At 33.4% G+C, this 27441-nt stretch overlaps 3 protein-coding genes across 3 annotated transcripts; 2 read left to right on the top strand and 1 right to left on the bottom strand.

Annotated features, from left to right (window-relative positions):
• The first annotated feature begins 5673 nt into the window (after positions 1-5673).
• On the top strand, positions 5674-10590 carry LOC115700506 (probable sulfate transporter 3.3). Its single transcript, XM_030628051.2, has 13 exons — positions 5674-6357; positions 6454-6502; positions 6593-6800; positions 6921-7092; positions 7248-7313; positions 8016-8129; positions 8687-8803; positions 8888-9014; positions 9097-9383; positions 9496-9686; positions 9788-9876; positions 9966-10042; positions 10159-10590. Exons 1-13 carry the CDS (start codon positions 5995-5997, stop codon positions 10351-10353), a joined length of 2055 nt encoding a protein of 684 aa, XP_030483911.2. The 5' UTR covers positions 5674-5994; the 3' UTR covers positions 10354-10590.
• Positions 10591-21692: 11102 nt separating this feature from the next.
• On the bottom strand, positions 21693-23733 carry LOC115700756 (uncharacterized). Its single transcript, XM_030628397.2, has 2 exons — positions 22878-23733; positions 21693-22761 (listed from the first exon to the last, which is right to left on the bottom strand). Exons 1-2 carry the CDS (start codon positions 23195-23197, stop codon positions 21924-21926), a joined length of 1158 nt encoding a protein of 385 aa, XP_030484257.2. The 5' UTR covers positions 23198-23733; the 3' UTR covers positions 21693-21923.
• Positions 23734-24117: 384 nt separating this feature from the next.
• Positions 24118-25154, top strand: LOC133030508 (uncharacterized). The gene is made up of 2 exons (XM_061103273.1): positions 24118-24426; positions 24546-25154. The coding sequence occupies exons 1-2, from the start codon at positions 24118-24120 to the stop codon at positions 25152-25154; spliced, it is 918 nt and encodes a 305-aa protein (XP_060959256.1).
• Positions 25155-27441: the final 2287 nt, after the last annotated feature.

Below are 27441 nucleotides of genomic sequence, written 5' to 3'. Positions count from 1 at the left end.
TATTCTCTTTTTTTCACCCGTATAGCCAATCCCATGGCACACTTGTTTATGCAGTGAGAATACATTATTTTAATGACATAGTAATCACTACAAAAAAAATAGTAAATGCTCTCACATTTAATCTTGGAAAAAATTAATTGGTACTTTAGCTATCTATGGAACTATGTGAGAACTCCTAATTCCTTCTCAAATTTTTTATATTGACAAAATTATGGAATTACATTTTAAAATTAATTGATAATGAATAGTTATATTATTATATAATTCTATATAAACACGTATATATTATCATAATATTTTGTGATGTTGTCCAAGTATTCAATTAATAATACTATAAATTCCATAATAACTTTATGAAATACAAAATGAGACTGAGTACAATAGTTAAAGCAAACAGTTTGTATCTGTGAGTGCTTGCATGACATCTGAGAAATACCTTAAGAATGCGAGTTGAATATACTGCCACTATTAGGAGTACACTTCAAACCACCACTAATGGATTGGAAATATACATAAATTTACAAATATACATTTGGATTAGGATATACCACATCTCTCACCCATGAACAAAGTAAAGAGTGTCCAAGGTTACAAAATAATAAATTTTTTATTTTTATTATATATTTTTTTAAAATTATAAAAAGACTTTTGATGTTCGTTTGAGAGATAGATTTTTAAAAAAAATAGACACTAAAGACCATCCTAACTCTAACTAAGGTGTCAGTTATATGTCAGTTCATAACTGACACCTATAATAACTTTAAGTGTCAATTAATAGACCGACACTGAAATAATAATCAAGACAAAAAAAAAATATGTATATATATACAGATTGAGTATAAGTGGTAGTTGTGAATCGACACTTAAGTCCTTAAGTCTTGGTTCATAACCAACACTTAAAGTCCTAAAATATAATTTTTTTAGCTTTTAGTTATTAGATTTTTTATTTTTATTTTTATTTTTAAAATGGTATACAAAGAAAATTTTATAACCCTAAATGAAAACCTTAAACACTTAAACATTTTTATTTCTCTCTCTCTCTCTCTCTCTCTCTCTCTCTCTCTCTCTCTCTCTCTCTCTCTCTCTCTCTCTCTCTCTCTCTCTCTCTCTCTCTCTCTCTCTCTCTCTCTCTCTCTCTCTCTCTCTCCTTTATCTTCTTTCTCTACAATTTGTGCAGCACCGGAGTAGCCATTAGAGAAGACGGTGGAGTCACGTCGGAACTAAAGCCCAATAACCATATCCGGCTGCCTCTGAACCTAAAAGTCTCAATTCAAATCTGACACCAAAGAATATACTTTTTATCTCGGTAAAATAGGTGTCGGATCTATGAACCGATACTATATGTATAAGTGTTAGTTTAAAACTAATACCTGAAGTTCAGTTTGTAGTAGTGTTTGATAGAAAAAGTTGTAGGGGTACAACATAACTTTCTAAGAGTTCACCCATCCTAGTACTATTCTCGTCCAAACATGCTTAACTGTATTGTTCTAATGAGATTTGTTGCATTAGTACTAGTATGATCTCACCCTATTTTTGTTAGAATGTGACTAAAATATAATGAGTTAACTTGAATTCTTGAAGTCTAGCACAGTTGAAGAGAAAGCAACAAGGTAAACATGGTGTCATGGCTTTGAAATTTGATGAGTAAGGCATGCGATCGAATCAAATGGCTTTTTTTTGTATGGATTCTAAGAAGGATGGGTATTGACAAAAGATGGGTGAAGTTAATTGAACAATGCATGTGTTCTGTTCGATTTAGAGTAGTAAGTGGGGAGCATCAAACTAATCAGTTTGTTCCAACAAGGGAATTCGTCAAGGCTATCTGATATCACCATATTTGTTCATTGTTAATGTTGAAGGTTTATCTACACTTCATAAAAATATGAACTTCGTGGTTGGATTCATGATTGTCAAGTAGCAAGGGGAGCTCCGTTGGTATCTCACATGCTCTTTGTCGATGAAAGTTATTTGTATTATCATACAACAAAGTAGGAGGTGGGAAAGATCTTGAAGTTGCTCAGAGTTTTTGAAAAAGCCTCGGTCAACAAGTAAATTTTACCGAATCAGCTGCTTTTTTTCAGTTCGAATACCGACGTTGGAGTTCGACATCATATTTGTGGTCTGGTGGGAATTAAAGAGGCTAAGGAAGGGAGTAAATACTTGGGGTTGCCTAGTTTGATGAGAAGAAAAAAAATGCATTCTTAGGGTTCTTAAAAGATAAAATGGAGAAACATATTGAAAGTTGGGATGAGAAATTTCTTTCGAAAGTAGGAAAAGAAGTAATGATCCAATTTGCTGTTCAAGCTCATCCAAGTTATGCTATGACTTTTTTCTTATTTTCAAAAGATATGTGTAAGAAATTGAAAAATATGATGTGTCAATTTTGGTGGAAAAAAAATTCTAAAGAGAAAGGCATTCATGGGAAGAGTTGGATGAATCTATGTAGACACAAATCTAACGGAGGGATATGATTTAGATATGATTTTAATCTTGCTCTCCTAGGAAAGCAAGGCTGAAGGTTATTGAGTAATCATAATGATTTGGTTGGAAAGCTTTTTAAAAGCATATTATTATCCAAAGGGTCTTATTTTGATGCTGAGATTGGGAGAAACCCAAGTCTTATATGGAGAGGTATTTTAGAGGTAAGAGATTTGTTGAAGTTGGGTGTCGCTGGGTGTCACGGGCTCACCTTTTCAGGCAGCAGAACACCCGTGCGACACCTTGACTTCTCTAAGCCAAGGTCAGCCTTCCAACCATCCGAGTAACAATGGGCTCATTTTTTGCGCGACCGTGTGCCTCGTGCACACTTCCGTCTCTCGAACAACTCCTACCGAGTCATGCTCGCAAGCATCCATGAGTGCATCCATGCATCGAGGCTCTCTAGCCAAGGTACTCGCACTGTCTATAGGTTCCCACTATGATAAGGCAACTCCCAACACTGGTGCTCACCTTGTCACTCGTGACAAAGGTAGCATGTGTGGCAAGATGCCAACACCAAGTCAACGTGTGAACGCTTCTATCATGCCCCATTCCATACCGTCCGAACAGTCTCGTTTGTCGCCCAAGGACTCCCATACGTCCATGGACCAACCCTCAAGGCGCCATGCCTCCACGCATGTTGGCAGGCCCTCGAGACAAGCCACCAAACTAGTAGCATACGCTAGACCTTTGTCTCTTTCCAACATGGTCCATCCGTCCCATGCGCGTGTACAAACTAGCCCACGAATGACTACCCGTGTTATTTCGTGTTAAGACTCGTGGCCAAGGCGCACCACAATGTCTCTGAAAAGTTTTGGCCACATCCCGTGCAAGCGTCATATCAGCAAGCCAATGGAAATGTTCCCGTTAACCTCTAGCAGCTTATTAAATGCACTACTTGGTTGGCCTGATAATGTCCATGAGTACTCCAACTCATGGAGACATATGAGTCCCCTCGTGGTTCGCATATCCCCGTCCTACTAGTCCCACTGACCAGTAGTAGCTCACTTAGCACCAAGGTGCCACGAGGTGGTGGAGAGTTGACACCAGGGTGCCCCCTTAAAGAGCATTTGAGCTTTTAGCCTTCTAACAGGAACATACATGATATTGGCTTTGTAGACATACGGCCAAGCCGCATACCAAATCACATAGTTTCACCAAACCGATTGCACCATTGTATTTGTAGACCCAAATAAATGGCGAATACCAAGTCCCATCCCAATCTGGATAATATTGAAGATATTTATGAAAATATCACTGCATACAAACTAAGCATCAGCATGCCACCAGCATGCACCACAACATGCGCCACCACTTGGCCAACTTGTGGATATCACTTAGCTTGTAACGTGCCATCTTGGCATGCACGTTACACTTGGCGATAGGATCGGGGAAGGATATTAGTATTCTTCATTCTCCTTGATTATCAGATGATGAACTTTTTGTTCATTCGAGTCATTCTAGTTTAGTGGAACAGAATGTGAATTCTCTTATGAGTGTTGGTGAGTGTAGCTGGGATGAGGAGATTTTAAATGATATCTTGAATGAGAGAGACAGAGATTTAGTGCTTCAACTGCCTCTTAGCTTTTCTTGTACAAGTGATTGTTGATTTTGGTCCAAAAAAAGCACGAATTTTACTCTGTGAAATCAGCTTACAAGTTCCTGCAACTTTCTGGTGGTAGATGGATTGATGACCCCTTTAGTTGACTTTTGAAAGTGATTTGACAGGATCCCCTCCGAAAGTTGGTGATATGTTGTGGAGTGGATGTGTTGGTTCTCTACCAACTAATCTCCAACTTAAGAGTAAACATGTTAATTTGGATTTAGTGTGTTCTGATTGTAAAGCTTTCCCTGAACCTATACTTCATGTGACAGTCACTTGTTCATTTTCTCAACAGTGTTGGAGGGAAGTTTTTGGTTCAAGACGAGATAGTTGACGTTATCTTTGCGACTTGGTTTCACGAAGGCTGTGATTCTTGGACAGGTGCTGAAATCTCTCTAGTGGGCATGTTGTACTGGTCAATATGAAGGCATAGAAGAGATCTAGTGTAGAACAAAAAGGCACCTACTATTGCTTGTATGGTTAGTTAGCTAAACTTACTTTGGTTCAAATGAAAACTGCAAAAGATTCTCGTAAATCTTTTCCCACTGCTACGGGTCATAACAACTGTGATGGAGAGCAGTTATGGACTAAATCTGATGAAGAAAGGATTAAAGTTAATGGGACGGAGCCACTTTTGACAATGGCAAGAGTTTTGGGTATGGTTTCATTGCTAGAGATCACTATGGCTTGTGTATTGAAGTTGTCCAAGAAAGTAAGTATGGTGAAATCAGTGTTGAAATGAGAGAGACAATAGGTGTAAAGGAAGTTGAATTAAAAGAAAGAAGTGGCCAAACATGGTGGAGTCGAATTGTGCTTTTGTGGCTCAAGTAGTTCATGTGGTTAATTTGTTAGTCCATATGATTTTTTCTTATGGCAATATTATTATATTAAAAGCTTGTTGTCTATTTTTTGTAATGTGTGTTGATTCTGGAAAACGATGTGTGAATAAGGTTGCCAACTACAGTAGAACTTCTATCCAAGAATACACTTGGGACCAAGTAAATTATATTCTAATTGCGAGGTTATAACTAAATAGAGTTACACTAAAAAAAAATTAAAAAACCAAAAAATATCGATGTAACAATAATAACAATAAATAATCATTAATATTATATCATAATAGAAATATTTTAGAGTAAATATAATTTTATACATGTATTATAATTTAAAATAAAATTATTAATTTTACATAAATAAATTTACAAAATACATGTATATATTTTATTAAGATGTAATTATTCTTATATAAAAGTATACTTTGTTAATACGGGACTTAGAAAATGTATAACTAATTACAATTTAGAGGTTATTTTTATTTATAATTGGCCCAAATCGGGATTTGATTTTTTTATAACAAATTAGAGGTTATTCTTGAATAGAATATTCTTAAATAGAAGTTCTACTGTATTTTTTAAGGAGCTCTTCTTTTTGTGTTGGTGGTCGTATTATTAGTGGGAATGATATTCCTATTGATTTGGATTCCTTGCTATTGCAAGATCTTTGATTTAAAATAAACGTTTGAACCTTTTATTAAAAAAAAAAACTTGAGAGTTATATAAAAAAAAAAAAAAAATTAAACCATAACATATAGACTCTAAATTTAATCAATTATAAAATATTGAAGTATGAGACACCATAGCAAAATTCCAAAATTAAAGGTATTTTGACCCTTGGGAGTACTCATTGTTCGACCACACACTAATATCACGAGGGCTAGCTCACCCTACAAAAACTCTTCTATATGTTTCGTAGTAATCATGTAATGTATATATAAGAATGATCTAAATCTGATTTGGAAAAATAAAAAATAAAAAAAAAGTATATATATGAATATGATCTAATTTTACAAGTTTATTTACCGTCGACAATTAGTAGTACTTCCTTGTTTTATAGCGGTCTCAAGAAATTGATTGATGGATGAAGGGTCACGTAATAAAAGGCTACACTGCCCATCGACCAATGGTACGACCCAAAAGCCAATGGAATCTAAAGAAGGAGCTCACTGCCTGGAGGTGATACCGGCTTCCATGGAGGTTCACCGGGTTGAGCAACCGCCGGCGAGAAGTTTCTGCCAAAAACTCAAGAACAAGCTCTTAGAAATGTTTTTCCCAGATGACCCTTTACGCCAATTCAAAGGCCAATCAACTAAACGGAAGTGGATTCTCGGAGCTCAGTACATCCTCCCTATTTTACAGTGGGCTCCTCATTACACCTTCAAGCTCTTCAAATCCGACGTCGTTTCAGGCCTCACCATTGCAAGCTTAGCCATCCCACAGGTCTCAAACCCAAAAAGATATATACTTTATTTTTGTCTTCTCTTATCTTTAGTATAAACTCATTGAAAAAAGCTCTGTTTTTTAATCTTAAAACAGGGAATAAGCTATGCTAAGCTTGCAAATCTTCCCCCCATTGTCGGTCTATGTGAGTAGTTTATTTCTTTTTTTCTCTTTTGGGAATTTCATACTATAAAGTTAATGATCTATTCTGGGTTTTCACCATTTTTTTTTTCAGATTCAAGCTTTGTCCCACCATTGATATATGCCGTTTTTGGAAGCTCAAGAGACCTAGCAGTGGGACCTGTTTCTATAGCTTCTCTTATACTTGGTTCAATGCTAAGCAAAGAAGTTTCTCCCATTAAAGATCCTGTCTTGTTTCTTCAACTGGCTTTTACTTCGACTTTCTTCGCCGGTCTGTTTCAAGCTTCTCTGGGATTGTTAAGGTGACTATTATTATTATCATTATGTAGTCGTTTTTGCCGTTATTTTCTTCATTTTTCACTGTCGTTTTCTCATGGAGAAGCATTGCTTTTCGATTCGATTTTGTTTCATCATCCATGCAGGCTTGGATTCCTCATTGATTTTCTGTCCAAGGCAATTCTTATTGGGTTCATGGCTGGAGCTGCTGTAATAGTTTCTTTACAACAGCTTAAGAGTCTTCTTGGAATTACCCATTTTACCCCTCAAATGGGTTTGGTTCCTGTTTTAGACTCTGTTTTCCACCATACAAAAGAGGTAAGTGTAGCGAAAACATAGTGCAAGATTTTGAACTTTTCACCCCAAAAAAATATAAATTTATTTTATATATATAAAATTATATATTCATTCTTCTTGAAATTCAAAAAGTGATTTATTAACTTTTTAATTTTATTTTTATTTTTTTAATGCAGTGGTCATGGGAAACTATATTAATGGGATTTTGCTTTCTTGTGTTACTCCTACTGGCAAGACACGTCGTACGTTATTCTCTTTCATTAAAATAATAATAATAATAAGTTTTTGTACATAATAGTTTATTTATTTCATCCTAAGGTTTTTTTTTTCCATTCAGATCTTCTTCTTCATCTCTCTTTTTTCTTTCTAATAATTTGCAGTTCAGTAAATAACCAATAATAACTTAACTATTATTCTTTTCAATTGTATATAGAGGGAAAATCTATATAAACTCACTTAAAATTTAGACCTACCATTGTGTACTTTTCAATTACCACTCTAGGAAGTTTTTTGCTTTTGCAGTTCTTCTTAAATCATGATAATAATAATAATAATAATAATAATAATAATAATAATAATAATAATAATAATAATAATAATAATAATAATAAGGTTCGGTATGTATGGCCTGATTTCGTGTGTAACAAATATTTTTGGTAATATTCGTCTCAATAAATTGAGCCAGAAATGGAGGTCCCATTATTCAATCCAATCTTCATACTTACTTAAATACAGATAAAGTTTTACCATTTATGAAACATAAAAATATTGCATCAATAGTGCTGCGACTTTGAAAAATATGAATGAGTAATTTTTATGTGCAAATTATACAAATACAGATAGTATATATATATACTATTCTAAATATCTTAATTAGTGTAATATTAAATGCTTTAAAAAGGTGAGATAGTATTTTAACTGTTTTAGGGAATGAGTTTTTACAGAGCACAAAAAGGCCAAAGCTATTCTGGGTCTCAGCAGGGGCCCCACTGGCGTGTGTGATAGTCTCCACTATCATTGTTTTCGCATTCAAAGCTCAACACCATGGCATCAGTGTGGTAAGCAAAGCTTTTGAATTTGATTAGGTCATCCCCACACACACTTAATAATATTTGATCAACATTTCATTGTTGGTATGTTATTATAGTGTGGCTAATTAGGAATTTTTTCTCGAACTTTGACATATACTAAATTATGTTTTTTTTAACTTTTTTGGCCGTTAAAAATTCTCCTGAACTATTGAGATTGTTAGATTTAATAACTTTTGTCTAATTTCATTTAATTTTACTGTTTCAATGATTGTTTATGTACTAAAACATGCTCCCCACAATTTGATATCTACCAAATGATGCTCCTCAAACTTCGATACGTACTAAACCATGCCCCCGGAACTTTCATCCGTGTTAGAATTTTTTTACTAAAATTAAACAAAAGTTCTTAAATCTAACAATCTTAATAGTTTAGGAGGAATTTTTAACAACTAAAAAAATTCAGAGAGCATGATTTGGTACATGTGAAGTTCGAGTGGGAAAATTGTTAATTAGCCTTATATTTTACACACATAAATACTCATTTTGTAAATTTTATTTCTAAAAATACCATTTTTATTTGGTAGATTGGAAAGTTACAAGAAGGACTAAACCCACCTTCATGGAATATGTTGGTTTTCCACGGTTCCCATCTTGGACTTGTGATCAAGACCGGATTTGTCACTGGCATTATTTCCCTCACTGTAAGATCCTCCTCATACTTCCCTCTTTTTTATTTATTTATTTACCATTATAATCATAAGAGCAAATTTCATTCTAACTTATAGGAAGGTATTGCGGTTGGGAGAACATTTGCTGCTCTTAAGGACTATAGGGTAGATGGCAACAAAGAAATGATGGCCATTGGCCTCATGAACATAGTTGGCTCCTTCACTTCCTGCTATGTTACAACAGGTAACTTTTCTTGACCATACTTTATGTTCAGTTGAATTTAAAACAAGACTTGTGAACTCAAATTATTGTTTTTATTTTACAGGCGCATTTTCGCGGTCTGCGGTGAACCACAATGCAGGAGCAAAGACAGCGGTGTCTAACATAGTTATGTCAATAACGGTTATGGTGACACTCCTCTTCTTAATGCCACTCTTCGAATACACTCCCAACCTTGTGTTGGGAGCTATAATTGTCACGGCGGTGATTGGCCTTGTTGATGTTCCAGCTGCTATCAACATTTGGAGGACTGACAAGTTTGATTTTGTTGTCATGCTCACTGCCTTCTTTGGTGTTCTCTTCATCTCTGTCCAAGAAGGCCTTGCTATCGCGGTAATATTTACCAAACAATTTTTGAGTCACAACAAAATTTATAATCAAAAAATGTAAATATTTATTCATACATAAATAATGGTTTTGTTTTGGTTCTTTTGATGTTGATAAGGTTGGAGTTTCCATCTTTAAGATACTCTTGCAAGTAACTAGGCCAAGGACTGTGGTGTTGGGAAGCATACCTGGTTCTGATATTTATAGGAATTTGCATCACTATAAGGATGCAGTGGAAGTGCCTGGTTTCCTCATTATATCCATTGAAGCTCCTATTAATTTTGCTAACAGCATGTACCTCAATGAAAGGTTATTTCTAATTTTTTAAGTTTTATTTTTATGTATGTATTCTGTGCAAGTCTTATTTATTCTTTTCTTCCCTGACAATGAACAAATTTTGTTTGATGAAGGATTTTGAGATGGGTGGAAGAATATGAGGAGAAAGAAAATGCAAAAAAGCATTCAATCAATATTCAGTACGTGATTCTAGACATGTCAGGTAAAGAAAAGTCACATGTTGCCAAATTCAATTGTGATTGGAAAAATACTAATCAAAATTGGGTGTGTTTTATATACAATTTTTTTCAGCTGTGAGTGGCATAGATACAACCGGTGTTACACTTATTAAGGAGCTAAAGAAAGCAATTGAGAAAAAGGGAATGGAGGTAAGTAACAATTAAAGTATTAAACATGGAAATATATTTTACAACATATATATATATATAGTTTTTTTGTTCTGTTTCTCAACTTTATAATGAATAAAATTTGATGTATTGATCAGCTTGTGTTGGTGAACCCATTGGGAGAAATTATAGAAAAATTACAAAGAGCAGCGGAGACACGTGATTTTATGAGACCAGAAAATCTGTACTTGACAGTTGGAGAGGCTGTCACTTCTTTGTCCTCATCAATGAAGATTCATCCTCCAACCACGTACGACGAGGAGGCACAAGCCGCTGTTCCTCATCCCAACTGAAAATTGTTGTCGTTTATGAAAAATGACCAAAAGTTTTATAATATATAAAATATTTATATAATTATAAAAGGAAAAAGTAAAATATATTTGCTTGTAATTTTGTTGCATATGTAAAATGATTTTACCTAGTAGTTTTTCAAATATAGATAGTAGGCATGCAAATCTTTGATCGGAAAAATGGTGAGGGTGTATTTGGAGAATTTTAATTCGGATCAATAGACTTGTATTATTGGATAATTTAGGAGTGAACAAGAAATGATTAAAGAAGAAAAAACAATCCAATAGAAGATATCCATAAAAATTCATATACCAGCTCTCTCGTTAAGCATAAAAGTTGATACACCTCAGGAAGGACTAAAGAAGTGTAGGAAATTTAAGATAGGCTTTTACTATCCTGCCCCTACACCAACAAAACAAACAAATCAATATTTAAGGTCAATTTTGACCTTTCACTGTTCAAAGACTTTTCAAAGTCTGAACACCCAAAACGACTGCGTTTTGTGCTTGAACAAAACCCCAAGACTCGAGAACCTTCTCAGTCACTTTCTCTCTTCCTTAGGTTTCTCCTCGAAACCCTAGCAGAGAGTTTCTCTCTGAGAAACTCGAAGCCAAACCCTAGAAACCCAGAAATCCCAACTCAAACACAAAGCCAAGATCAGATCTACAATGATCTGATCTAAACACAACCACACACACAAACAGAAATAGATTAAGGTTAGAATACACCAGAATTTTTCCCGAAGTTCACTAATAAATTGGCTACGTCTCCGTTTGAGCTGCTCCTCAAATCTGAGAGCTCGATTCCACTATTTCTTGTCAATCTGAAGTACAATGATGGAGATTCCAAGTCACAGGTAAATTTCTGACTGGTAATCTCAAGTTTAATACAAGTATTGTGTGTTTAATCCCTCTCTCTCTCTCTAGATCTAACTTTCTATTGTTTTCTGTGCATGTACGAGCTTTGCTTTCTCCTTCTTCAAGTTCTTCCAACTCTGGATCTTGAAGAACTCTCCCTCAACCGTGTAGATCTGGGCTTAGATGCATGTATATATAGATCTAGGGTTCTGGTTTTTATTTCAGTGTTTGTTAGTTAGATTAGTTACAGAAATTAGTTAGGTGTGGATTAACCAAATCCATTCTAACTAATTTCTGTTAGGTATTCTAGAGGCCGAAGGCCAAATTAGGGATTTGCTTGTAATTACTTTTCTGTCCTTGTATTAAGTTGTATTGAGTCTTAATATCAGTGTAAGTGGAGGTTTACTCCAACAATTTCCACCTAAACCTTCACTGAGCTGATATTATAGTGGTCGAGTCATTTCTGAGGGTCATAGCTCTGTGATCCAAAGGATCACATTATCCTTGATCCAACCTAATTAAGTTCAAACAATGTTTAAACTTAGATAGGGTGATCACTTTAGTCCCCATGTCTGCAGGATTCTCTTCTGTAGGCACTTTGTCAATATTTATGTGTCCCTGTGTCACTTTGTCTCTGATGAAGTGGTACTTTATCTCTATGTGCTTGGTTCTGTCATGGAATATAGGGTTTCTGCATAGATGCACACAACTCTGGCTATCAGAGTAAATAACTGGTTTTGAGTCTAGTAATTTTAGCTCTTCTAGGACTCCTCTAACCCATATACTTTCTTTAATAGCTTCTGTAGTTGCAATGTATTCTGATTCAGTTGTGGATAATGCCACAACAGGTTGTAATTGGACTTTTTAACTTACACAATTTCCCCCCAATAGTAGTATGTAGGCTGATGTAGATTTCCTACTATCTCTGTCCCCAGCATAGTCTGCATCACTGAAGCATTCTATTGTTGTTCTTCCTTGTTGCTTCTTGTATTTGAGTCCTAATTTAGTTGTCCCAATTAAGTACCTTAGTAACCATTTCATAGCAAGCCAGTGTGTCTTACCAGGGTTTGTCATGAATCTGCTAAGCACACTAATAGCATAGGCAAGGTCTGGTCTAGTGCTTACCATTAGGTACATAACAGATCCAATAGCATTAGCATAGGGAATTTTACTCATTTCCTCCTTCTCTGCTTTGCTCTCAGGGCATTGCTTCTTAGATAGTGTAAACTGTGTAGTTATAGGTTGGCTAGCAATTTTAGATCCCTTCATTGAGAATTTCTCAATTATCTTGTGTATGTAGTCTTCCTGAGTTAGGCTAAGTGTTCCTTCTGCTATGTTTCTCTTAATAGAGATGCCTAGAATCTTAGTAGCTTCCCCGAGGTCTTTCATTCCAAACTCAGTCTTGAGTAGGCCCTTCATTGTGTTTACTCTTGCCCTTTCCTTACTGATTATAAGCATATCATCTACATACAGAAGTAGATATATGACTTTATTAATATCAGTTCCTTTGTAGTACAAACAGTGGTCATAGTAGCTCCTAGAAAATCCTAGCTTTAGCATAAATCCATTAAACCTTTTATTCCATTGCCTAGGTGACTGTTTTAACCCATATAGGGACTTTACTAACTTGCAGACATAGTTTTCCTTCCCTTTTTCAGTGTAGCCTTTAGGTTGTCTCATATAGATCTCCTCCTCTAGTTCACCATGTAGAAAAGCAGTAGTAACATCCATTTGGTCTATTTCTAGGTTGTATTGAGTTGCTAGACTTAGCATTATCCTTATAGTCTTGTATTTTGCAACTGGTGCAAATACTTCATTAAAATCTATGCCCTCTTTCTGTGTAAATCCCTTGGCCACTAACCTGGCCTTATATCTTATAGGTTCATCCTTAGTTCTGCCTTCTTTCTCCTTGAATAGCCATTTGCAATCAACTATGCTCTTATCTTTAGGTTTAGGCACCACAATCCAGGTTCTATTCTTCTTAAGAGATTCCATCTCTTCATCCATTGCACCTTTCCATTTCCTGGAATTTGGTCATTTAATGGCCTCTTCATATGATTGAGGTTCATTATTGACCATTTCCAACTCACTCATAAAGGCATATGCAATGTCTTCATCCCATATATTAAAGTTGTACTTAGGATTAGGTCTTGGTACCCTTCTTCCTCTGTCCCTGACCAACTGATAATCCCCCAAGTCTTCTTGAGTCCCTTCATCAATAAGGCCAGTGTTATCATCATCAGGTTCCACCTGAACCTGGTCCCCAGGTTCCACCTGAACCTGATCTCCCTGGTTCTGTTCAGGTGTGTTCACTGTTTGTTCCACCTGAATAGATCCAGTTCCTTCATTTGCAGTGTTACCTGCATTTTCAGTGTCTTTTGTACCTGCACTAGGGTTAGAAGAAATAGGCAAACATGGAAAAATATCTTCCTTGAATATTACATCCCTACTATTAATGGTTTTAAATCCCCTTTGTTCCCAAACCCAAAGCCTATATCCTTTAATTCCTTCTGGATATCCCAGAAAGACACATTTCATAGCCCAATGTTCTAATTTTCCAACACTTTGGTGTGCATATGCTGCACAACCAAATACTCTAAGATTAGATAGATTAGGAGGTTTACCAGACCATTTTTCTTCAGGAGTCTTGAATCCATTTGCACTGGATGGGCTTCTGTTGATTAAATAAACAGCTGTTAAAGCTGCTTCTCCCAAGAAACCTTGTGACAACCCAGATTGTAACAGCAAGCATCTCACTTTGTTGAGAATGGTTCTGTTCATTCTTTCTGCAACTCCATTCTGTTGGGGTGTTATTCTAACTGTCCTGTGTCTCTGTATGCCATATTCTTTACAATAATTGTTAAACTCTTCATTACAAAATTCCAATCCATTGTCAGTCCTTAGAGTTTTAAGTTTTTCATTTGTTAAGTTTTCAACAAGTGTTCTCCACTGTGTAAATTTTGTAAAAGCCTCATTTTTATGTTTTAAAAGAAAAATCCAGACTTTTCTTGAAAAATCATCAACAATAGATAGAAAATAGACACAGCCTCCATGAGTACTTGTTTTCTCTGGTCCCCACAGATCAGAGTGAACATACTCTAGAATTTTCTTAGTGTTGTGTGTGCCAGTGGAAAATTTCAATCTATGATGTTTTCCAAGCACACAATACTCACAAAAATCAAGTTTACATACCTTGTCTTTACCTAGCAGATTCTGTTCACTCATTAGTTGCAGTCCCTTTTCACTTATGTGCCCTAGCCTTTTGTGCCATAACATTGCATTTGAGTCATCACTGTTGCTGTGAGCAGTGTAGTTACAAGGTACAACTGGTGTGCCTTTTAAGTAGTATAAGCCTCCATCTTTGTGTCCTTTCATGATAGTTAGAGCCCCTTTACTTATTTTCATTTGGCCAGATTCAATTTTGCTCACAATTCCTTGGTCATCTAGAACACTTAGTGAAATTAGGTTCCTGGCTAGATTAGGAACATATCTAACTTCACTTAGAGTTCTGACCATTCCATCATGCATTTTAAAACTGATAGATCCAGAACCTTGTATGTCACAAGTTTGATTGTTTCCAAGTATAACTCTGCCCCCATTTGATTTCCTGAAATCAAACATAAAAGTTTTATTATTAGTCATGTGGAAAGTGCAACCAGAGTCAAGGATCCATTCATCTTTGATGGATGGTCCAACTTGGTACACTTCACCACTGTCATATCCATCAGTAACATTAGCATCATGCATATCAGATTTAGGTTTAGAGTTAGAGTATTTAGAATCTCCCTGTCCATGTGGTTTTTGTTTGTTATTTCTTTTCAAGAAATAACAATCTCTTTTAAAATGCCCAGGTTTACCACAATTGTAACAACCATTAGTTTCATCAGAATTTCTAGGGTTAGAATTAGATCTGCCTCTTTGAAATCCTCCCTGTTTGTTTGAACCTCTGCTTTGGCTTCTGCCTCTGTTATTCTAAGGTTTTCTTGGACCTGGTCTGCCCCTACTCAAGTTGACTTCACCATTTGAATGTACACCTTTCTCTGTCCTCATCTCTAAATCTTTAGATTTGAGTGTTGAAATCACCTCCTCTAGGGTTATAGAAGTTCTTCCATACTTAATAGCAGTCTTAACTTCTCTGTAGGATTCAGGTAGAGAGTTTAAGATGATTATAGCTTGGTTTTCATCACTTAGTGCCTCATTTTCCCCAGAATTTGCAAGTTCAATATGCATCCTTAAGAATTCATCCAAATTTTGATCAAGTGATTTGGATGAACTCATTTTAAAACCAAAAATCCTTTCCTTCAAGAAAATCTTGTTGGTTAGGGATTTTTGTTGAAACTGTTCTTCCAGTTTCTTCCAAATCTGGGCAGGGGTTTCTTCCTTGTCTATTAGTCTGATTATGGCATCTGATAAGTTGAATATCATGATTCCAGTTGCAGTTTCCAAGTATTATTCTTGTTGAATCTTGGTAGTTCCTTCTGGCCATTCTATAGGATCATTAAGCACTCTCAACAGTTTCTGTTGAGCCAAGAGTGACTTAATTTTCCTTCTCCAAATCCTGTAATCACCAGAACCATCAAATTTGTCAATGTCAACCTTTAAATTGCTCATAGTTAATGAATTTAAATAAGATCAAATAAAGATAAGTGTTAATAGGCAATTTAGTTATAAAGATAATTATAATGTGTCCCAGAAATCCTTTGTTAAAGATTTCAAGTTGATCTGGTTGAGTTCTTGAATTTATTGTTTGTGTTTCTTGATTTCTTGCTTGAGTTTTCTTCCTTCTTGATTAGTTTGAATGTTGATACTTTTCCAGCTTTAACCAAGCTCTGATACCATTGTAGGAAATTTAAGATAGGCTTTTACTATCCTGCCCCTACACCAACAAAACAAACAAATCAATATTTAAGGTCAATTTCGACCTTTCACTGTTCAAAGACTTTTCAAAGTCTGAACACCCAAAACGACTGCGTTTTGTGCTTGAACAAAACCCCAAGACTCGAGAACCTTCTCAGTCACTTTCTCTCTTCCTTAGGTTTCTCCTCGAAACCCTAGCAGAGAGTTTCTCTCTGAGAAACTCGAAGCCAAACCCTAGAAACCCAGAAATCCCAACTCAAACACAAAGCCAAGATCAGATCTACAATGATCTGATCTAAACACAACCACACACACAAACAGAAATAGATTAAGGTTAGAATACACCAGAATTTTTCCTGAAGTTCACCAATAAATTGGCTACGTCTCCGTTTGAGCTGCTCCTCAAATATGAGAGCTCGATTCCACTATTTCTTGTCAATCTGAAGTACAATGATGGAGATTCCAAGTCACAGGTAAATTTCTGACTGGTAATCTCAAGTTTAATACAAGTATTGTGTGTTTAATCCCTCTCTCTCTCTCTAGATCTAACTTTCTGTTGTTTTCTGTGCATGTACGAGCTTTGCTTTCTCCTTCTTCAAGTTCTTCCACCTCTGGATCTTGAAGAACTCTCCCTCAACCGTGTAGATCTGGGCTTAGATGCAGGTATATATAGATCTAGGGTTCTGGTTTTTATTTCAGTGTTTGTTAGTTAGATTAGTTACAGAAATTAGTTAGGTGTGGATTAACCAAATCCATTCTAACTAATTTCTGTTAGGTATTCTAGAGGCCGAAGGCCAAATTAGGGATTTGCTTGTAATTACTTTTATGTCCTGGTATTAAGTTGTATTGAGTCTTAATATCAGTGTAAGTGGAGGTTTACTCCAACAAGAAGAATTAGATGACTCCCTCAAAAAGTACAATTGGTCTCATCTATCCAATTACCAAAAGAGCAGCAAAAATAGAAAATTTAGAAATTTAGTAACACTTTTATTTTTAATTTTTTTATTACATAAATAAAAATAAAATTTGTGTTTTATTTTTTTTTAAAAAAAATGTCTTCTATAAGTGTTTTTATTTTTTAATTTTAACAACAAAAAAATAAAATTATATTTTATAATTTTTATTTTATTTAAGTCGGATCTAAATTCGGGTTTGAAACCACTGTGGTCTCAATCCAAAACTAGAATCGGGACCAAAGTCCAAATCTCAAGGTTTAAGTTTAGGTCGGAGTCCAAAATATTAATTAAAAAATTTTAAAAAGTTATTTTTTTTTTCAAATTTTTAAAATTTTGATTCTTAATTAAAAAATAAAAAAGTAAAAATAGTTTTATAGATTATATTTTTAGAAAATATTTTAACTTTTTTAATTAAAAAAGTGTTAGTAAACTCACTCTAGTCTATTAATTTTTGGGTGTTTTGCTCAGCCTTTTGGGTCTGGTGGAATTGCTTACTGGTGTCAAATTCTTTGCTTCCTTTTCAATTATTTTAAGGGAAATTTACATACATTATTAATTTTTCCCATTTTCTTTCAATTATACTGTGACACGCAGATTGTAATATTTTTACTGTTTTTTTTTAATTCGGCAGTGTACTGCCTTTTGTAAACACATTTTTTTTGTTTTTTTTTATTGTTTGGGACGTGAGATGCACAAAAGAGGGCTGTAAACATACTTTTTGATTGTTTGTAAACACATTTATTATTTTTAATATTTAATAATTATTATATTATATTTTTGATTAAAAGATTGATGGGATGTAGGCTGTCACAAAAGTGACATGTTTTCTTATTTTTTTTTTATTTAAATAGCTTTAAAAATCCCACCCCTCATGTCCCACTATTCATCTTCTTCTTCATCTTCATCTTTTAGTTTTTTTTACATAAATCCAACCCCTATGTTCTAATATTCATCTTCTTCTTCTAGTTTTTTTTTTTTCAAGAACTTATTGTGAAGTGAGTGGTTTCTATTTTTTTTTTCAAATTTGTAGAGTTTTTTTTTTTTTTTTTTCCATCTTAAACTTCCCTATACATTTCCCACTTTTTTTGTTGGAATTCTTCTATAAATATTGTTTTTCCTCATTAACAATGGTTGTTAACCGATCTTCCTCCCATGTTGCTAAAAAGTCTCCAAAACAACTTCAGAAAAATAAAACCCGAGCATTAATGGACAAGAAGAGTTTGAAAGATAATCCTCCTAGCTATACTTCCACAATTCCTGCTAAAAGAAAACTAGGTTCTGATACTTCCACCTCTGATTTTGAGTTTGAGCCAAAGTTCCAAAGTCTCCCAAATCTGATAAGATTTTTTTTCTATTGATCTTGTGTTGTTTTAGGGTTTTTTTCAAGTTAATTATATTTCCTATTTCTCTTTTTTTTTGCATTTTTTTTTTGTTAGTTCTATTTTATAGTTTTCTGTTTGTTTGACTCTGTGTCTTGTTGTTATTTTGGTTTTATTTTGTTAACTCTTAGGGAAAGGGTAAATACCAAGTGAAGATTGTTCAATCAACTGATCTATTTGAAGACATAATTAGGAAAATGGTTGTCGAGGTGTGTCATTTCATTATTTTAGTTTTATATTTTTTTATGCTTGTTTTTTATGTTCTTTATTTATTTTTATTTTTTTGTTGTTTTAGTTTTGTTTTAGTAGTGTTTTCTTATGTTTTTTTATAGGATTGGGAATCTTAGTACACCCGATCGGAATACTACCATTTCAGAGTTTTTTTATGATTGTTTTTTATGTTCTTTAATTTTTTTTTTTGTTGTTTTAGTAGTGTTTTTTTATGTTTTTTTATAGGATTGTCTCATTCTCTTGAAATAATTATGTTCTTTTTCCCATTGTCCATTGCTCTTTATGAGAACTGGTATAGATTCAATGTCCTGTCATTTTTTACAATATTTCATTTATGTGGCATTTTTTTCATATTAAAACAACAGTAAAATAACACTACAAAACAGTAATGTGTTGTTGATTTAGTAATTTTTTCTCTTTGCCAGATTTTATGGTTTTTTTCTAGTGTTTCCATGATTCTGGTGTTGATTTGTCCGACCCCAACTACGAAGGAGAGGTGTCGTTTGTGTTTTGTTAGTGTTTACAGTATAAAAGTAAATATATTGGGCCTGGGCAGTATAAAAGAAATAAAAATGGGCTTGGACAGTAAAAATATAAAGTTTGCCGTGTCCCAGTATTTTTGAAAACATTTGGTAAAAAAGCAGTATTTTTGTAAGTTTCCCTTATTTTAAGAGAAATTTACATAAATTACTAACTTTTCCCAATTTATTACATTTATACTGTCAGGCGGCATTATTATCTTTTTTACTGTGTATGTTTTTTTTTATACGACAGTTTAGACTTTTTTTTTTTTTGAATCAACAGTATAAACTTTTTTTTGCACAAGTTTTTTATTTTTTTATACTTACTCGTATCTCTATAAGATTTTCTCACATCAATATTTAAAGTTTTTTGTTTTATTAGAAAAGTTGATTGGATGTGGGATGTGACAAAAGTGACACCTTCTTTACTTTTTTTTTAAAAAAAAATTAATTCTTTATTATTATTTAATATTTAATAATTATTATATAAATCCCACTTTCCAATATCTTACTACTCATCTTCTTATTCTATTTTTTTTCCAACCAGAAACTTCTCCAACCCTTCAAGGGCTTCACTTAAATCTTTGTTCTCTCCTTCTCTTTCCACTTGATTTGAAGTTAGAAGAGGGATTTGGATTGTTTGGCTCTCTGTTTTCACATGAGGCTAGGCGATGAGTTAGAGCTTTAGTTAAGGTCAAGGATGGAGTATATTATATATTATATAGATATATAGTTGTTTTGGAGCATAAATGGCTACAACCCAGTTGAGATCTTGAAGCTATTTTTTGAAAGTGAGAGTTGAGAAACGACAAAGGTGGCAAATCAAATCATGATATATAATTATATCATCGTGAGTGTAATATATTTATATTACATGATGCCTTACATGTGACCTTCTTCTTACACATATATTTGTTTTTGTTTAATATTTTTCATCAACATAAACAATCTTAAACTTAACTTCGAGACTTTAGAATCTATTTTGTAAAGTTTCCCAAATTTGATAAGGTTTTTTTCCTATTGATCTTGTGTTGTTTTAGGATTTTTTTTCAGGTTGATTATATTTTTCGTTTCTTTCTTTTTTTTTTTTTTTGCATGTTTTTTTGTTAGTCCTCCTATTTTATGGTTTTCTGTTTGTTTGACTCTGTGTTTTGTTGTTGTTTTGGTTTTGTTTTGTTAACTCTTAGGGAAAGGGTAAATTCTCAGTGGAGATTATTTAATCAATTGAGCTGTTTGAGATCATAATTTAGCAAAAAGTTGTTGAGGTGTGTGATTTCATTATTTTAGTTCTAATATTTTTTTATGCTTATTTTTTATATTCTTTATTTTTTTGTGTGTGTTGTTTTAGTTTTGTTTTAGTAGTGTTTTCTTATTTTTTTTATAGGATTGGGAATCCAAGTACACCCGATCGGAATACTACCATTCCAGAGTTTTTTTATGCTTGTTTTCATGTTCTTTATTATTTTTTTTTTTTTGTGTTGTTTTAGTAGTGTTTTCTTATATTTTTTATAGGATTGAAAATCTAAGTACACCCGATCGGAATACTACCATTCCAGAGTTATAAACTCTGGTTATTACTTTGTTATTGAAGATATTAAAAAAATTCTTACTGAAACCCAATTAAATATGTTTTCAAAAACTATATTGGAAGTTGTTTTTGATTGCGTAGTAGTTGTAAACTTTCTTCAGTGTTTCCTTGTCTTTGTATGCCCGACCTTTTTCAATTTCTAAGTGGTGTTTGTCTGTTATTAGCTTCGCGTTGTTGATGTCGATTTCTGGATCTAGTTTTTTACTGTTGTTTTCAAGTTTTTCTACCATTTTTTTTAGCAACAAGCTTCCCATTGTCAACTATGTCGTTTTCAAATTCTCTTGTTTTTGACTCTCCTCCTTCTTCTAATTGGTGTTCCAATGTGTATGATTCTGTTGTTGCTGTGTTATTTTTAAGTATTGTTGTGCTGTTTTCGAGCATTGTCACATTCTCTCTTGAAATAATTATGTTCTTTTTCCCATTGTCCATTGCTCTTAATGAGAACTGGTATAGATTCCAGGTCCTGTCATTTTTCACAATATTTTATTTACGTGGCATTTTTTTCATATTAAAACAACAGTAAAATAACACTACAAAACAGTAATTAGTTGTTGATTTAGTAATTTTTTCTCTTTGCGAGATTTTATGGTTTTTTCCTGGTGTTTCTATTATTCTGGTGTTGATTTGTCCGTCCCCAACCACGAAGGAGAGGTGCCGTTTGTGTTTTGTTATTGTTTACAATATAAAAGTAAATATATTAGGCATGGGCAGTATAAAAGAAATAAAAATGGGCTTGGACAGTAAAAATGTAAAATTTGCCGTGTCCCAATATTTTTTAAAATATTTGGTAAAAAAACAGTATTTTTGTAACGGATGAATATCACTTATGGCAGCACCCACGTTTGAAGTGGGCTGAGTTTTATCATATTATAGATCCAATCCCTTCTTCACTAATATAATCTGGTTTGTAAAATGAAACGAATTTCAAAAATAAAAATCATAGAAAATCAACTTAGCTCGCAATAAATGGTTTATTTATACACACACTAAATATAATACAATCCTCACATGACAACACTACCATGTTTCATCAGCAATTTAACATATCAATAAGTAAATAGTGAATAATATCATACATTTTAAATAGTGGAAGAAGGAAAAGAGAAAAGAAAAAAAAAAACAGAGAAATATGCAGAACATAAACTACACTTCAGTATATTGAAGTGTCACCGATATTGCTAGCTCATTCCCATTTGCACCTAATTTGGTTGGTATGCTTAAAATCAAGAGTCAACAATACGGTGCCATTTACTCTCATCAACACAAACCTCTCTACCAAGACATAACATCCAAATTTGCTCCACTCTTTTCCATCAAACTCCTCTGTTCTTTTCACATTCACTTGCCTTTCAATCTCATCCACTTTAAACCCAACTCTCTCTTCTTCCCACCTTATTCTATCCATTATCAATTTGCTCAACCCCAGTAACCTTCCTGATTCTTCTTCTCCTTTACCACAACTTCTAAACCAGATAACTCCATCATCAACATGGCCCCAATCACATATAGCTTCCTTTCCATCAACACGAGCCTCTTCTCTTTTAACAAACACATCAACACTCACCATTTTCATGTCGTTCCCAACGTTGTCACATTCAAAAACCTTGTCCCATCTCTGCTCAAGTCTCATCTCATAAAACGTGGAATATTTCACCTGCTCTTTGAGTTTTCCCTCTAATTCCTTGACAAACATAAAAGGGCAGTACCATTTTCCCACGACCACAATTATATTGAGTTCCGGAAGCTGTGATCTTAGCGAGGAGTTCACCCCAGGTGCTTCATCTAGGTGGTAATGGCGAGGTGTCTGCATATGTAGCTGCCAATATTTTCTCCTCAAAAACGTAGGAGGAAAGCCATTTTCGGCCACGGATGCTGCTGTGAAGCTTCCGCGACGCTTTCGGATGATCTCAACTTGTTGAAAGGTGTCTAAAGGATCCAACGGCCTCGGCTTGACGTCTCTAATATATGTGCAGCAACAACATGTTCCCATGTCATCTTCTGTTGAGCTTGCGCTAGCTTCACTGCACACATAAACAAGAAAGAGAACAAGTGTCATATATGAGACAAACCTTGTAATTAATTAATTTCTATGATATCAAGCTAAGAGGAGAAATTAAAAAGTGAATTCAAAACATACCCTTTATGTTTTCCTTGGCGGCGAATTACATAGTACCGATTGGAAGAGAGGGGTTGATCTAGCACTGGAACGAACACTACATCATCGTAATAGGTCGTAGTGTTCTCTCCAGTGCTTACTGTATAAGTAACACTTAGATCCTTGTTCTGAGGAAATGGCAGGGCTTTGATTGACCTTTCCTTACACAATCCAAAACAGGTCGTTGTTTCAGATTCTTCGTCTAAGAGAACCAAGTAACCAGAATTTGGACCCTCTTGGGGTGCTGAATTCAGTAGCTCAGGGGACCTTCTAAGCAAAGACAGAGGCCTTGTCACGTACATGATTCTCTCTTGGGTTGTTGCTAAAGTACTCTATTTTTTTTTCCCTGCTATTTCTGCTTTTGGCTTACTTTTTTTAATTTCTCTCTGTATCATGTTATGATACGTTTTTCATATATGTAGGATAAAAAAAATATCCTGTAGACTTGTGGAATGTGAATGTTTTGAAAACCAGTAGGAAGGTTCATAAGTCAGTCTAAATTTGGGATAAATGTTACGTGTCTTACCTTAAACCATACGAAATTATAAATATATGTTTTGCGGTACGAATTTTGTTCTTTCCGCGTTGAACCATTTGATCTAAGCGAAACAAGTGAAGAAATCGAATTGAAACAATCTAATTAATTTGGAAAGATTAGGAAGCTGAGTAGTGAGTAGCTAATAAACTGACTTTTCATATAGGTGGGGAATTGGGATAACGTTTGTTTGTATATTGGAGAATGTGTGAGTGAAATCCTTTTGTATATTCTTTCTCTGATATGGAAAACGATTCAAAAACAACATATAGTCCCAATTGTACAATTATTTGACATTGGACCGCTATACGTACCTGTTGACTAAAGAAATTAATAAAGATGAAACATAATTTAAATAATAGAGCTAACTAATTAATACTATTGTTTATTAGGTGGAACTGGGAAGGTTCATAATGTTATTCATATTATATAATATATTGATTTGTTTTTTCATATTGAAAATATTAGTAGTAACATATAATTCCGTCGTGACCAAATTATAATCATGAGATAACTTTGCATACAAGTTTCCTACCAAAACATATATAGACAATTAAACCACTTCAACCGCCGCACCATACCGCACCGTAAAATAAATATGGTTTGAAATTTTTTGTGGTGCGGTTGCAGTTTGGATTCATCCTAAACCGCACAGTGCAGTACAATTTGCAGTTTTGAATTGTTAATATGCGGTTTAAACCGCACTACACCGCACATTATAAAATACCAATTTTTATATGGTTGTTCTTGGACGAGGAGAATAGTTGGAAAAAGCTATGGCAGCTTGCTGTTCCACCTAAGGTTCGCCATTTCTTGTGGCGTGCTTGCTCAGGTTGTCTTCCAACCAAGCTTCAGCTTCAAACAAAACATGTCAACGTTGATCTATTGTGTCCATTTTGTAGCAGGGATCAGGAATCAATTTTCCATGTGCTGCTGGGTTGTAGTTTTGCGCGCTCCTGCTGGTTTTTTTCTGGTGTGGTAGTCCCTGCTTCTTTGGTGCGAAGGACGACTTTACTTTGGTTTTTCGAGTGGCAGAGTGTCAAGAGGAATGTATGTTGGATGCGGCTATGATCAGTTGGAGTATTTGGACAACTCGAAATGAGTTGATTTGGCAGAATAAAAGTCGAAATGCTAAGGAAGTAGTGAAGTCGGCTAGGCTAGTCCTTGATCAATGGAAAGTTGTTAATCTCGAGTCACCTAATGCTTATTTTGCTACGGGTGCTGCTCTTGGAAGCAAACTGTGGCGAAAACCAGATCAATCAACAATCAAGGTAAACGTCGATGGAGCTATATTCGAAGATCAGCAGAAGTTTGGCTTCGGGTACATTGCTAGGGACTGTTTTGGTGCTCTTATTGAAGCTGTTTCGGGAAGTAGGACAGGTTATGTTCTCCCTGAGATTGCCGAGATAATTGGTATCAAGGAGGCGCTAAGCTGGATTAAGAACAAAGGATGGGGTAAGGTGGTCGTTGAATCAGATTCTTTAGTTGCTGTCCAAGCAATTCAAAGCTCTATTCATATGCCATCTCAATTTGGTTTATTGGTGGAGGATTGTCGTTTAATTTTGAATTCTTTAAATAATGTTCAAGTTTCTTTTGTTAATCGTTCTGCAAATAAGGCTGCCCATAGTATTGCTAGGGGGTCTTGTTTTTCGTCAGATCGAATCTATTTGGAGTCTAATGCTCCCTCTTCTTTGCGTAATATTGTAATTGCGGATGCTATTTGATTATCAATGATATAACTTTTTACTCAAAAAAAAAAAAAAAAGATAAGTTTTGATGTATATATATGGCATAAAAACTTAATTACATTAAGTATGACATTTTTTTTTAAAAAAAAAACTTACAAATATAGAAAAAAGTCATGAGAAATGCCATAAAAAACTTTAAAATTGTACTTCTTTTTATTTATTTTTTTTTAAAAAAAAAAATAATAAAACACTAAAATAAATAAAAAATGATCTCCACTGTAGATGTTATTTTTTTTTTACAGAAATTAAACTTGTTTTTTTTATTTAAACTACTGTTTGTTTTTTTTTTCAAATTATTTCATTGAAAGCAACACAAAAAAAGAAATCAGTTTCATCAATATCATCTTAAAAATAAAATAATATAAAAAATTATAATCTTAAAAATAATATAAATTTTAAAAATCAGTTTCATCAATATTGAAAGAAATTAATAATTTCATTAAAAGAATTGAAAAAATAGTTTCTTTATGTTATTACAATTTTTTTTTTATTTTAAGTTACTTTTTTGTTATTTGTTTTTAGGTTCGAAACTTACACTTATATTTTGTTTTTAAATTAGGGGCTTTTTTATTTTACACTTCAAAATAATTTTTTTTTTTGTATTTTTACGGAATTCTACATAAAAACCTCTATTGCAACTAGCGCTGCAACCTAAATCGCAACAAAAAATCGTATAGAAATCCCTATTGCAACTAGCGTTGCAACCACTTTAGAAATTCAAACCGTAAATTTGAAAAAAGAAAGTTAAAAAAACAGTATATGGGGCAATTCCCCTTTAAATTATTGGTATGCATTGTATGTTGTTTTGATTATATTTGTGATTAGTATTTTTTTTGTTATTTATTATGTTATTACAAATTTTTATGTTATTACAAATTTTCTTTATGTTATTACAAATTTTTTTTTTATTTTAAGTTACTTTTTTGTTATTTGTTTTTAGGTTCGAAACTTACACTTATATTTTGTTTTTAAATTAGGGGCTTTTTTATTTTACACTTCAAAATAATTTTTTTTTTTGCATTTTTACGGAATTCTACATAAAAACCTCTATTACAACTAGCGCTGCAACCTAAATCACAACAAAAAATCGTATAGAAATCCTTATTGCAACTAGCGTTGCAACCACTTTAGAAATTCAAACCGTAAATTTGAAAAAAGAAAGTTAAAAAAACAGTATATGGGGCAATTCCCCTTTAAATTATTGGTATGCATTGTATGTTGTTTTGATTATATTTGTGATTAGTATTTTTTTTGTTTTTTTGTATTTTTGTGTGTGTGTATTTTTTTTTATTTGATTGTCTGATGAAATTGGTTTCAGTTAACTTCATTATTTACATTTATATTTTGTTATGATTTTTTATAGCGTCAAAACTGTTTCACAGGTCGAAACTGGTAGGGGTGTTCACTAAGTATCCGATCCAATCTAATTTGCACGATCTAATCCAATCCAATTTGTAAAATGCGGATATCCGCACTTACGCGGATTGGATTGGATTGAAAAATCTAAAATTCGCACTTGTGCGGATTGGATGTTGTTTGACCTCAAAAAGTAACCGATCCAATCCAATCCGCACTTAATTATATATATTTTTAAAAAATTATAATATAAAATATATATTAATTTTCTAGTAATTTTAAAAAAAAAAGGACACAATCTTTTAATTTCTTAATTTTTTTTAGTAATATATTGAGTTGGTGTATTTTATTTGTTTTATAATAAAAAATACTAGAAAAATTATTCTTATTGGGTATGCTCTTAATGGATATTACCCATGTATGGGTATTTAATTCTTGATCATTGGATCAAATATCTAATGGTTGATATTTACAATCATTAATTAAATATTATAACATTAATATTTCCTATTTTGCCAATTTTGTTATTCTCTATATTCCTAAAATAGATAAAACTATTAATAGAAATAAAAAATTTATAGATAGAATTGTTATTTAAAAAATAAAGCACGCTAAAAAAACTAACAAACTATTTTTTTTTTTAATAAAAATCATTTTAAAGATTAAAAAGAAAAAAAGTGTATATTTATCTTTTTATAAAATTTCTTCAAATTAGAATTCTAAATTGCATTACCGAGAACAAAAAAAAAATAAGCTTTAAGCTTTAATACATATAAAATGTATAAGATTTTTTCTAAACCTAAAATCTTTAATTTCATAATAATTAACAATCATTTATATGTTTTTATTTTTTTTAAAATACTTGAGCTTACCAAATTCTATAAGAATAAAATCAATGAAGAAAATT

Source organism: Cannabis sativa, chromosome 8, assembly GCF_029168945.1.
Source record: "Cannabis sativa cultivar Pink pepper isolate KNU-18-1 chromosome 8, ASM2916894v1, whole genome shotgun sequence".
Classification (NCBI taxonomy): domain Eukaryota; kingdom Viridiplantae; phylum Streptophyta; class Magnoliopsida; order Rosales; family Cannabaceae; genus Cannabis; species Cannabis sativa.
The sequence above is the reverse complement of the archived record's forward strand: the minus strand, read 5'-3'. Positions and strand labels throughout refer to the sequence as shown.